Source organism: Equus asinus, chromosome 24 (assembly GCF_041296235.1).
Source record: "Equus asinus isolate D_3611 breed Donkey chromosome 24, EquAss-T2T_v2, whole genome shotgun sequence".
Classification (NCBI taxonomy): Eukaryota; Metazoa; Chordata; class Mammalia; order Perissodactyla; family Equidae; genus Equus; species Equus asinus.
This window is the reverse complement of record NC_091813.1, coordinates 45,456,032-45,469,749: the sequence shown is the minus strand read 5'-3', so window position 1 is coordinate 45,469,749 and position 13,718 is coordinate 45,456,032. Positions and strand designations below refer to the sequence as shown.

At 47.0% G+C, this 13,718-nt stretch overlaps 1 protein-coding gene across 1 annotated transcript; it reads right to left on the bottom strand.

The window, feature by feature from the left end:
• Positions 1 to 331: 331 nt before the first annotated feature.
• GPR6 (G protein-coupled receptor 6) lies at positions 332 to 2,759 on the bottom strand. The gene is made up of 2 exons (XM_014839045.3): positions 2,604 to 2,759; positions 332 to 1,965 (listed from the first exon to the last, which is right to left on the bottom strand). The coding sequence occupies exon 2, from the start codon at positions 1,944 to 1,946 to the stop codon at positions 855 to 857; it is 1,092 nt and encodes a 363-aa protein (XP_014694531.1). The 5' UTR covers positions 1,947 to 1,965; positions 2,604 to 2,759; the 3' UTR covers positions 332 to 854.
• Between the last annotated feature and the right edge of the window lie 10,959 nt (positions 2,760 to 13,718).

Below are 13,718 nucleotides of genomic sequence, written 5' to 3'. Positions count from 1 at the left end.
GTGGTAAGATGGAGGAATGGTTTCAGACATCTTCTGGGCCTTGTCTTCCAAATCCAGCAACTAAGGGAGTAGGTTAATTAGCACTAACACTAATAATCCTTTAGTGTCCTGTGAATACTGTTACGTGAATGTGTTAACTCCTTCCTGCCCTCTTCCCATTATCTGGATTAGGTATTTCAGTGACAATTTATGAATAACGTTCAAATGCATACGATTTTTTACGTTAAGATTTTCACGGGAGGGAGTTGATACATAATAAACTCTTAAAGTAAATGCACTAATAATTCAGCTCTTAAATAATAATTTTATAGTCAGCCACATACCCCAAATTACATTTTTATAATGTGTTTATTTGTGTACAAAATATGTTATGATTTACTGATGCATGTGCAGCAAAATATTCTATCACATAAAACAAAAATACACCTTCAACTCATTTTCCCCTGACCTTGAAAACAGCAACACTGTTTCGGCAGTTCAGCAGCTAAAAAAAAAAGTGCTATAATTAAGCAGTATTGGAATGTCTTCACTTGACAAATGTGATGTACAATTTGAGTATGCAGCCACATCTTTGTTATTTTTTTTCACAGAATAGGAAACTCCACATCCTGAACGCCTCCAGAAGATACAAATATTTGTATATATATGTACACATGTATACACTGTATATGTAAAGTGCCAACAAGCCTCTTTGTCCTTGTGAGTTTGTTGCATGTGAATTTATTCTCTCTTTCTTTCTTTCCAAAGTCAGAGTCACGCTATCGGGATCTCGGAGTTCATCAGCAGCCACCGAGAAGCTCATCAAAGGCTGGCTTGTTGGGGGTGTGGTGTTGGCGAGAGGACCGAGGAAGCCTTCAGACCTCACTGGGGGACCTGGAGCGGAAGGGCACTTTGGATTGGAAACAGCCACAGAACAGGAGCCACAGGGCGCGCTGGATCTCCTGGTTGCGGAAGGCATAGATGATAGGATTGATCATGGAGTTGTAGGTGGCGGGCAGCAGGGTGGCGTAGGTGTAGACAGCCGGGTCCTCGTGGCTGCCCACCACACAGTAGATGGCAAAGGGCAGCCAGCTGGCCCCGAAAGTGCCTAGCACCACGGCCAGCGTACCCACGCCCTTTCTGGTGGCGGCTAGGTGGGGCGGCGCCAGGCAGTGCTGCTGCAGCGCGATCTGGTGCGCGTGGCGCCAAACCACTTGGCAGATGCGCACATACAGGTGCAGCATGATGCCGAAGACAGCAAAGAAGGCTGCGGAGAGCAGCGCCACGTGGCTGCGAGTGAGCGGGCGCACCACGCTACAGGCGGCGCGCTCCGCCAGGCAGTTCCAGCCAAGAACCGGCAGCAGCCCAAGGCCTAGGGACACCGTCCAGGTGGCAGCGAGCAGAAGATGCACGCCCAACAGGGTCCGGCGGGAGTAGTAGGTAAGTGCGTTGTAGAGGGACAGGTAACGGTCCACCGTGATGGCTAGCAGGCTGCTGACCGAAGCAGCAAAGGAGGCCACGAGGAAGCCCACGATGAGCAGGCTCACGGTCTCGGAGGGCACCACGTACTGGAACACGAAGTGCAGAATGAGGCCGCATCCCGCTAGCAGGTCGGCAGTGGCCAGGCTGCCCACCAGCACGAACATGGGCGTGCGCAGCGCTGGAGTGGACGCGATGAGCGCCACTACCAGCGCATTTTCGCCTGCGATCACCGTTCCCGACACGCAGAGCAGCACATCCCATGGATTCACCGCTGACAGCAGCAGCCCGGGCGGCCCCGCCGGTAGCTGCGAAGACAGCTCCAGCGACCCGTTAGCCGCGCCGCCGCCCCCCAGCGCCAGTGCCGCCGCAGGGGGCCCCCATTCACCGGCGTCCCTCGCCCCTGCCGCTGTAACCGCTGTCGCCGCTCCCTCGGCCGCCACTGCCACCACCTGGGACTCGTTGAGCGATGAGGCGCTCGCGTTCATCGCGGCCGGACACTGCACCCTGTTTGGGGAGGGAGAGCAAGCGTTAGGTGTGCGGTTCAAGCCGCCAGGGAACTTGCTCCGGCGCAGGTGCCCCGCTCATGTTGCCCATCCCACCTTGGGACCCCAGAGCAGAGCGAGGAAGCAGTGGTTAAGTGAGAACCACAAATAGATAAATACCTGTTGAACGAGTGAGCAAGTGAAACGCACATGGGTGCCCGCACGGATATCTGACTTTTTGCACAGATATACACACGGATAACATGCACTCACAGGCACACCGATCAATCCCGTAAGTGTGCCCCTATTTGCACACTCGCCCATATGCACCGAGCTAGGGGTGACAGCCTCAGCCAGTCCCGCTGGGGCCCTGGCCAGCGGGGTCAGGGCCTTCTCCCAAACTGGGCTGCGGAGTCGCTGTCCGCGGTGCTGAAAGCGAAGTTTCTTCGATCGCCGAGCCCAGCGGGCTCTGGAAGCCACAGAGACCCCTGGGAAGGCTGCTTGAGGGGACAGAAGCTGGGATGATGTGTGCAGCGGGAGGGTGTGGAGTCAAGCTTGGCTCCATATCTCTGGCTTCGGGAAGGATTCATCCCTTGGCCATCCTTCACCCCTTCCTCTCTGCACACCCTCCAAGTTCCTCTCGGGAGCCCGGCTGCTCACCTGGAGAGTCAGGGCTTCACGAAGACTCTGATCATGAGCGCTGTGGCGGGGCACCAGGCTGCACTCCCGGTGCAGACCGAACCGATGCCTGCGAGGCGGCCGGGGCCGGCGCGGAGAGGAGCGCCGGGCGCCTGTGGCTGTGCCCGCGCCGAGAGTGAGACACACAGTCAGCGGCAGAAAAGGCGGCTAAGAGCAGCGCGCCTGCTGGAGATTGACAGGCAGGACGCGGTGACGTCAGGCTCCTGGCTCCCGAGTGCTAGCCCGGCACTGGCTCTCCTCGCCCGCCCATCAGTACCCCCTCCTGGTTTCCTCTCCCCCAAACAATGTCTCAGAGGGTTCAAGGAGGGAGGAGAAGCCGGAGCGGCCGCTTCCAGTCCAGAACCTCCAGGAATGGGTTGGGAAAAGAGAAGGAGAGGGAGAAAGGAGTGAAGAAGACTCTGAGGCCGGGCGAGGAGGGTGAGCTGGGAGGGGAGGGGTGAGGGAATGAGTTGCGCTGGCCTGGCAGCAAAGTCCACGGTCAAATGTCACTGAGGAGGCCAGGTCAAAGAAGAAGGAGAAGGGGGAGGTTGGAGCAGGGCGGTCTGACAGCAGAGTGACTAGCTTTAAAAAAATAAATAGTACTGCTTTGTAGATGGGAATGAACTGGTGGGGAGCCAGAGGGGCAGAGAGCTTTTCTTAAAGGATGTTTGAGGTACAGTGTGAGAAATGCAGAGTTGTGGGGAGCAGAGAAAAGACAGGATATCAAGGAAAACAATCTTTTCTTTGGAAGGTTACCTGTGCAGTTGTCCCCTCTTGACCCCCATTCCTTCCTCTCTCCCACTATCTTTCTTGAACTTTACACAGCAGGTTTCACCATGATCTTCCCAGCTGAAGGTTTCCCAATTTCAGTAGCTGAGAGTGCCCTTGGAACTTGCTCTTTAATTAAAGACCAGGTCTGTGTCTTGTTAGAAAAGAAGAAAACAGCAAAATGTGATTTACTTTCCTGGCAACAGACTTTGCCCTGTTAATTAGTACCCTATAAAACAAATTACAGGATGAAAATAGTGATAACTCAGCTGCACCAGACTTCAGTAGGCAGGAGTTTTATTTTCAGCCCAGATAAATCATCCTTTTGGTTTAAAGGTGTTTTGTTTTGTCAGTAAAATACAAGTATTAGATTTCTGCTTCTTCTTTTTTAACCAGCCAGAATCTCTAATAGCTGTACTTGAGCAAAAGCTAAAATAGTTGGCTCCATCCAAGGCTTTAAAATAAATGATTGAATATTGGCATGATGGCATTATACTGAGGCCACATCCATGATTTTCAGGGACCATATGCTCTAGGCAAGGTGAAAATAGACAACAATTGTTATTGGTGCTTCCTCTATATTCCCTGTGCACCCTCTCCCCACTCCAGGCCTCGCTTTGCCACTAGCCCCGGGGATTAAAAAGGAAAAAGATATACTCAGACTGGAGTGGGAGGTGACTTTTTACCTTGACCTGCTCCCTCTAAACATGCCCCCCAAGTCTAGACTATTCCTGCCCTCTGCCTCAATGCAGCTGAACTTAACTAGAGGAAAGAAGGAGTGGTAGGATTCTTCAATTCTTTGCTGGAATAGCCAGTGTTGGTCCATACAATGAACTTACACGCAATCTCTCCATTTGAGGAGTTTATAAAATTCTCAGACTGCTATTTTCACGAACCCCCAAATTGGCTGCAGTTCTAAGTTTCTGAAAAGAGCCATTTTGAGTTTCAGTAAAAGATTGCCATCAAAAAGCCAAGAATGTTATTTCAGAGCTGTCAAGTGAACTGTCAAATCACTGTAATAACATGTTAATCGTAAATTTTCCAAATGATCAGATAAAGGCCCAAGGGGAGGAGAATCCTTCTTAATGTCTAGATGTGTTACATTTTTGCATGCCACAATGGAGCAGAAAGTGTGGGATTAAAATTGAACAAACAGAGATCCTGTGTTTTGGACATCCTCAGGCTTTCACCATTGCCAAGAATGGACTTATCAGTGGTTTCAGGAGGAAGACAACACCTGTAGAATCATGTACATAAACACTGGTTGAGGGTATGTAGACTGTCTTTGGGTCATGCCAGTCTCTGGTTACCTCTCTCAGATGCTAGCTGGGTCCTGAGAGCAGACAGGGCACATTCTTTCAAGCTCCTCCTTATCTCCCCCATGCCCACCCATCTACTGGGACTAGAAGATGGGAAAGAAGAAAAGTGTGTTGTTCACTGTTTATGGATGGGTGTTAGATATACTTTATTGTCTGCTCTGTCCACAGCTCCTCACAAGTGCCTACTCTTCCAATGGTCTCCTAGAATGTTCAGCCTGTGAACCATATGACGTTTACTATCCCCAGCCTAGCTTTTAGGAGGAGATTAACACTTGATTCAAGGCTGGACAAGACCAGCCATCCTTTGCTGTGGACCAAATTTGCTGGACCAAATTCCTCTCCTTGAAAATTTGAAGTAAGAAACATTGTGACAATGGTCAGTCAGTGTTGGGCTCTGGACCTGAAAGATCATGATAAATTAGGGTTAAGCAGTCACATTGAGCCTCGTGTGAAATGAGTACTCAGAGAAAGCCCATTGCAATTCAAGAATGAAACAGACGTGCAGAGAGGAACCAAGACGAAGGAGATCAAATGACTGAGAGACGGAGGGAAGGACCTCAGTCCCTGAATGTCTGGTTCCTGGCTCTGGCAGTCTAGATCCCTAGAAGCCTTGAAATTCCCATTTGTGTCTCTGCCACAAACCTTCCTAATCTTGAGCCGCTGTGAGTGAATTTCTATTAGGTGAATACTTGATACTTGACCAAAACACACAACTAAATGTATTATTCATCCACCAACTTGTCTGGTCCCTGTTATGTTTTGGGATGTGTGAAGTTTGATTTCTGGTTTGTTGTTACAGGTTAAACTCATAGTGCCAACTCTGTGACGTGCACAAGGTATCTCTGGTGCTCCAGTGTATCGCTGTCTGAGGTTATGCCCAGGAATCACAACGTCTCAACCACAACTCTTTCTCTGGCTCCTTTGGGTTTCTCTTGTCTGTCTCAGTCTAACTCAGTGGTTCCCAGCCCTGGCTGCACATTGCAATTACCTAGGAAGCTTTTAAGAACTACCCACTCCTGGATTCCTGACACAGAGATACTGATTTATTTGGTCTGGAGTGAGGACAAGGCATCGAATTTCCTAAAGACTCTAATGAAAAGCCAGGGTTGAGAACACTCATCTAAGCAATCTTACAATTTCCTTGCTAGGTTAGCATGCAGTAGAACTCCTGAAATAATGATTCAGATTTTGGAACAGTTGTAAAAAGGAATTTTCGCAACAATCCAGCTTCACGTTGCTTAGTGTAATTTCAGATTTAAGGTACTAACTAGACCTCCTCTGTAGACTTTTTTTTTTTAAGGAAGATTAGCCCTGAGCTAACATCTGCCTCCAATCCTCCTCATTTTTGCTGAGGAAGACTGGCCCTGAGCTAACATCCGTGCCCATCTGTGGGATGCCTACCACAGCATGGCTTGACAAGCGGTACATAGGTCCACACCTGGGATATGAACCAGCGAACCCCGGGCCAGTGAAGCGGAACATGTGAACTTAACCACTGCGCCACCGGGCCCGTCCTTGCAGACTTTTTATTTTTCACCCTCACACAGAACCTCCTTTAAGGCAGAAGACGAAGCCTGACTCTTGGTTCCTTCTTGGCCCTGATTAACTCAGTGGTCCCATCAGGGAGCTTTAAACTCTGATTGCTCTCGACCTTCTATTCTGCTGTTGATTTCAGGATACCTCAGCATCTGCTCCCTTCCTTGTTCTGAATTCACAGCCATTTTCCAGTTGTGCCCTCTCCTGGCCCATATCTTTGCAAATCAATTCTGTTTTACAAAATCAGAGCTGCAGTCAGCCAAACTGTCTAGACCTTATAAAACTAGATTGGAAAGACCCATACTAGCAATTCTGGCCTCTCTCTCTGAGCATCTGCAGACACCACACACACACACACACATGCTCCCTCTACTTGGTTCTTAAGAGACAAGCGGTACAGTTTTCTTCTGAGAAGTATAAGTCTATTTAGTGGTACAGAGATACTTGTGCTGACAGCTCAGGAAGAGAACAGGTGCTTAGTGAGATGTATGAAGCTGTTGTGAAGAAAGACGCTTGCTGAAAGAGGCAGGAGTCACAAAGAGCCGTTGAATGCTCTTCACTGTTTGTCAGATCCAGGATGTCGGATGGAGTGTAATCTTTTGGGGACACATGCTTAGATAAGTGAGTGATATTCAAAATACTTCCTTTTTTCTGCTTTCACTTGTCCCTAGGGTTTCCTCTCTCCCTCAGGCATCAGTCATGTCATAATGTCCAAGGTACCTCCTTCCTCAGCATGTCCAAACACATCAGGGATGTTCCTGCTTCATGCCAGGTGAGCAGTGCTCACTCCAAAGGGCTGTGATCCAGGGAGGTCAGTATCACCTGATGGTTCCAGCACATTTAGAAAAGCAACAGACCACCACCATTATCATTACATGTCCATGAGATGCAGAACGCTGTGCAGGGCAGATGAAATTTTTTATTTAATTCAATTGATGAGCAACATTTATTTTGCATGAGAAACAAATCAGGAAAAATAATACCATTTAAAGACATACGTCCTATATCACAAAGAGTGAAAATAACTTTACTGAGTTGCATGGAGAACTGTATAATCTTTCCTTAGATTACTGGTGTACTGAAGAAGGGAATGAGAAAGTTGGTCCTATTGGTATGTTTGAAAAGTAGCACAGAGGCAGTCTTCTACTCTGCCATGCCTTACATTTTCAAAGAGCTCTGAAGCTCACACATTGGGTTCATACTCATTATCTCAATTTATTCTTTGAAACAATTACTTAGAGTTTCAGGTTATTTTCCTTAAGGATGAGACAGCAGAAGTTCAGAGAGGTGAAGTGAGTTGTCCAAGGGCACACAGGACTCCAGCAAGTACATGTGTATAAGATATTGACAATCTCATGGGAAAGCAAGACAAACATTGATTCAACGTGTGCGAAGGTCTGTAGACTCCAAGACTCAAGGAGGCTTTCCCTTTGGATAGACCTGTCTAAAACGATGGAGGCTGAATTTTATACCTTCAATATTACTGTGAACAGCAGCTGATAGATGGCCTTTTTCTGTTTTGTAAGCTGTTCTTCAAATGTATGTATTGTAAAAAAATTAAAGGGAATTTTGGAAGAAAAATATTCACCTATATTCCTATCAGCTAACCAGGATTGTTTTTTTTTTCTCCCCAGATTGTAAACCTCTTAAGGGGATGGACCAGTTCTAATTAATCGTTCCATCATAGGTACTCAATAAATGTCTATTGAATGACTATTTCCAGAATTTACCCACAAGCCCATATATTTTATGGAGGTATATTGCGTAGTATTCAGTGGACTATGTGTACAAGGTACAATATAAGTTTTCACTTTGTAATAAAGTGTATGTTGCCAACATTTTTCTATTTTACATGTAATTACTCTCCTACTTTTACCTAGTCTTTCATTCATTCAATAAGCATTTATTGAGCACCTACTACATGCTAGACATTGCACCAGAAAAGGAAGATGCCAAAATAAGAGCCTGTCCTCAGAAACAAGTAAACAGATTCCAAGAGAACAGTGTGGTACATGTTATAAAAGAGGTGATCACAGGGGTAATGGGGACACTCAGGAGAAGACTCTCACCCAGCTCAGAGGAATCAGAAGGCCTCTCAGAGGAGATGATGCCCAAGCTGAATCTTGAGGGATGAGGAACAGTTATCTAGTTATCTATCTATGGAAGTGGTCCAGACAGAGGGAGCTGCATGTGCAAAGGTGTGAAGTCAAGAGAACCTGGCACAGGTCATTGGGACTGTGGGTAGTTAATTGTGGCTGGCATGTCAGATGAAAGGGCAGGAGCATAGATATACCAGGTAGATGAGACCAACTCATGAAGGGCGTCCTACACCACGGTATGAGTTGGATTTTTATCCTGAAAATAATCGGGAGCCAGTGACAGATTTTCCTAAGCAAGCATGGTTGATGTAATCAGACCTGGGTCCCTCTTACAACTTGCGGAGACCCACCAACAACGTTATATGGCAATAGATTAGAGAAGGGCAAGAGTGGATCCAGGCAAACCACTGAGAGGCTGTTGCAGGAATCTCTACAGGAGATTCTGAAGGCTCACCAGGGGATAGTGATGGTGGGGAGTGGGGAAGTTGACGGATCCTTCAGATGTTTTGGACATTATATTAGTTTTAAAACTCTGGCTGCTGTAAAAGATAGCTCTTCAACTCTTGGTGGTGTAACATACTAGGGGGTGGTTTCTTACTCACATGAAATTCAGAACAGATTTTCTGACTGGCAGACATCCTTTCACATGGTCAACCCAAGGACACAGCTCCTTCCATCTTGTAGTTCTACCCTCTGCTAGGACCTCAGAATTTTCAGGATTCACCATTTCAGCATCTCACCACTCTGGTGACTGGAAAATGAGCTTGGGGAATTCATCTTTGAGTATTTTTCAGAACATGTCTGGAAGTGGGGAGGGAGACAGACACAGGTAAAGGGAGAGAAGATATCAAAGATGACCTCCAGTTTTCAAGTGTGGACTGGAGTGGGATTGGGGAGGGGCAGAATGGTTAATGCAACTGGGGACACAGTGAGTTTGAGGTAGGACATCCATGTGCATGTCTCCACTAGGACATTGAATGGAGGGGTTGCTTTGAAACTCGATGAAGAGTCTAGACTGGAAGAGTAGATTAGGGTATCTAATAATAATAATAATAATAAGGCTACCATTCATTGAATGTGTACCATTTACTAAGGTATCCTATGGGGCGGATCCTGTTATCCTCATTTCATAGAAGAGAAACTTCGGACTAGGGGTGAAGTAAGTTTGCCAGAGGGCTGGAAGGTGAGGGAGTCAGAATTTGAACCCATTTGTCTGAATCCAGTTGAAGGGAACTGAGGAACCTAAGTGAAGAGGACCGAGGACAGTCCCTTGGGGATTACAGTCTTTACAGGATGGTGGAGGAAGAGGCATCGAGGAATTGAGAAGAGCAGAGAGGCAAGACCTATCATGGAAACCCAGCCTCAGTCAGCGAGGAGAGCATGTGGTGTGGAGATCAGAGGAAGAGTGAGTTTCAGGAAGGGCCAAATTATACCCTGAGAGGTCAAATGAGGTAAGGTCAAGGAAGAGAAAGTACTAGCTGAACTCGGCTCGGTGGTTATTGGTGACTCTGGTGAAAGTGCAGGCTGGAGGGCAGCCAGGCTGAAGTGAACGGGCTGGAAAGGAGGGGTGGGAAGGGGGAGTGCAGAAGTCTCTAGAAGGAGTTTGGCTTGAAGGAGAAGAGAGCAATAGGGCAGTAGCTACATAGAGATGTAGGTTCAAGGGAGAGCTTTTCCTTAAAAGTGGAAGAGATTTGAAGAGAAAAGAGATGGCTGAGAAGCCAGGGTTGATTTTAGAGAAAGAAGGTATTTGAGGGGGTGAACTGGTGGGAAACAGAGACAGAAAGGGTCTGCACGGCAGGTGGAGAGAGAAAGCTGAGAAAGGGCCAGGGCAGGAAGGATGAAGAGTACAGGTGGGGCCATACATGTGAATTTTAAGTGGAGAGCCAAGAAATCAAGAGATTGCTTCTAACTCCTTATGAAATCTGGGGAGGAGGACGCAAGCTAGTAGTGAGATGGTAAACGGAAGGGTCTTTACAGCTATCGTTTTGGCGGCTGCACAATACTACATTGAGCACCGAGAGCGATGTTTGATTTACCATTCTCCTACCGTTAGACCTTTAGATTGTTTATATCTTTGCTGTTGTAGATAACCCGACAGAGATTACTTTCGAGCACATAATTATTTTTATTTTGTATGATTACCTTGACAGGAACATTGTCATGGCTCTTGGAAGGCACCGCCAAATTGCTTTTCAAAATGCCTCTAATAATTCCCAATGCCAGCAGCACTCTGTGAGTCTACCAGTTTCTTGGCAGCTTTTCTAGCACTGGGTTTTATTATTTTAAAATGTTCTTTCAGTTCCGTGGGCATAAGTGGCACCTCATTAATGATTTAAGTTATATTTACTTGATTACCACGAAGGTTGACCATTTGTCTCTCTTCTTTTAAACAGTTTGCATTTTTTTCTTATTTGAATTATCTATTCTTAACGTCTACCCGTTAGGACTTAGTGCTGTTTTTATATAGCTGGGGAGGTCTACTGTAGGTATTAATCCTTTGCATGTCAAACTTAAGGGAAATTTTCCCCATTTTTCCTTTTTGAACTTTAGTTTTGATTGTTCAGGAGTATCACATTTTTATGAAGTTGGTTTTTAAAGATAACATATACATTGGCTTCTACCCTGAGAAAGGCACATACCTGGCTTGGGAGGAGTGTTTTTATGTCATTTATGAGAGAAGGGAGAGGACTGAGATCTTCTGGGGAGATAAAGGTTCTGGGAGGGGCCCTGAGGCAGGCAGGCTGCAGTCTCCTCTGAGTGGCAGAAGCACAACTCGCTGGCCAATGCCTGTTGGCGTTGGCGCATGAGGACGGCAGAGCCTTTGGGCAGGTATTGGGGGACTCTAGCTCTCAAGTTCTGGCCCAGCCCCAGCCCAGGGAGGTCAGAGGGTAGGACCTCAGCTTCAAGGGAGGTCAATAGGCTCCAGGCAAGGGAACAGCCCAGCCCAGTGGGAGCAAGTACAGACCAGACCCAAACAAGCAGCCTCCGGTTAGAACAAAACCCATTGCAAACTCTGAGCAGAAAAGAAGCCCTAAACAGAGAGAAGTAATTACAGGGGAAGGGGATGGAAACAGGAAAGTCACATTCACTTAGTCCCTTGCCATGGGCCAGATGCAATGCAAGGCACTTGACGTGCATGACCCCATTTTGCCCACCTGTGCCTCTGTGGGACCATTTTTATTATTCCCATTTAACAATGAGGAAACAGAGGCTCAAAGGGGTTAAATAACATTCACTGTTACACAGCTTATGAGAGAGAGAATCCATTTGGTTCTCAAAGTCTCACCTCCTCAAAAAAGTCCTCAGCTCTGGGAAGGGGACCCCACGGATCTTGGCTTTGGTGCAACGTGTGGCCTGGGGAGCGGGCAACCAGTCAGGGGCAGAGAGCAGATTTTGCAGGATGCTACAAGTCCGGTGGAAGAGCTTGGATTTGGTGCAAAAGGGAAACAGGGCCCCGGGGGAGGATTCAGAGCAGAGAGTTGATTTGAATCAACGCTTGAGGAAGACAGCAGGGAGCGGACAGCAGAAAGCAGGACGCTTTTCTGTGACACGCTTGTGGGCACCAGGTAAATAAAGCAGGCCTGTGAAATGAGAGCCAGCGGGAACTGGTATTTCTGAGTTGTTGCTAAGATAAGTCGCCACCCTGGATGCTTATCGAAATGTAATCCCCTGATCTTTTCAGAAGGATTCTAAAACTCAGGAGAGATTGCTAAGGGAATAAAGCCCTAAGTATCATAAACAGCAGAATCCATCAAATAAGTTCCCCCAAATATCATGATCTCCATTATGCAGCCAGCAGCACTGGAGGGTTTGGCTGGAGAGGAGGAGGAAGCCGTGCGGATCTGCCCTCCCCTCTGCCCTTCAGATTTCCTTCCTGCGTACACAGCACGAGTCCCCGCCAAGGGTCCTCTTCACAGCTGCACCCCCAGAGGGTCTCCATGCCCCTGTGCTCCTTTAGCCAGGGACCCTACCCTCGTGAAGATTCTCAAACCCTCCCAGCTTTTTACTTGATGCCGATTTGCCTCTCTGCCCTGCCCACAAACCAAATGATGCTTCAAGCAAGAATAATTTATTCGAGTGACTTGTGTAACATGCTTATTTTACGAGATGGATTTGATTTCTCTTTTGAGCTTTTTAAAGAACACAGATACCTATGTCATGTCATAAAAAGACATTCCTGAGCCAGCCCTGATGGCCTAGTGGTTAAAGTTTGGTGCTCTCACTGCTTGGGTGGCCTGGGTTCACTTCCCGGGGGCAGAACCACACCACCTGTCTGTCAGTTGCCATGCTGTGGTGGCGGCTCACATAGAAGAACTAGAAGGACTTACAACTAGAATATACAGCTGTGCACTGGGACTTTGGGGAGAAGAAAAAAAGAGACATTCCCAAAATGGAAACAAAAGAGCAGAGTATACACGAGGGACTCAGTTTTGCAAAAGAAAGTATATAATTTATGTACATATACGCTACATATCAAAATGTTAACAGTGATTACCTCTGAGTGGGGGCTATTTTTATCCTTTTTTCATGTGTGGAAGAAACTAATAGCTATCTTCCAATATCCAGCCTTCCTTTATTGTATAGTAATAGAACCTCCATTTTAGCTGGGCGCATACCCACCTAGAATAAGTAGCATGTTTCTAGACCTTTCTTACAGCTAGGTGTGGTCATGTAACTAAGTTCTGACTAGTGAGATGTAAGTGGATGTGTTGTATAGCACTTTCCAGAAAGTATCCTTGAAAGGAAGGGGCATGCCCTTCCTCCTTTTCCTCCTTCTTGCTAGCTGGAATCTGAGCATGATGGCTGGAGCTGGAGCAGCCATATCGGACCCTGAAGTGGAAGTTGTATGCTAAAAGTGTTAGAGCAACAAGAGAGAAGAAGTCTAAGTCCCTGATGATCATGGAGCCACCATACCAGCCCTGGACACCCTAGAGCTACAGGACAGAGAATTATTTTTCCTCTTCTGTCTTGTTTAAGTCCCTACTATTTTGAGTTTTCTGTCACTTGACAGCTGAACCAAATCTTGTATCACACATTTGTATTTTGTGTGTGTGTGTGAGAAAGATGGCCCTTGGCCCTGAGCTAACATCTGTGCCAATTTTCCTCAGCTTTGTATATGGGACATGGCCACAGAGTGGCCTGATGAGTGGTGTGTAGGTCCATACCGGGGGTCCGAACCTGTAAACCCCCAGCTGCTGAAGTGGAGTGCTTGAACCTAACCATTACACTACCGGGCTGGCCCCAACATTTGTATAGCTTTTAAAGCCATGAAATACCCAGGGGTCCATTGAGAATTCAAGTCCAAGTCCTGTACGTAGAATGTCTTTTTTTCTTTTTTAAAGATTGTCACCTGAGCTAACATCAGTTGCCAATCT

Bases quoted from the DNA above. Each gene is read 5' to 3' on its own strand.
- GPR6 (XM_014839045.3), bottom strand. From the start codon at position 1,946: ATGAACGCGAGCGCCTCATCGCTCAACGAGTCCCAGGTGGTGGCAGTG.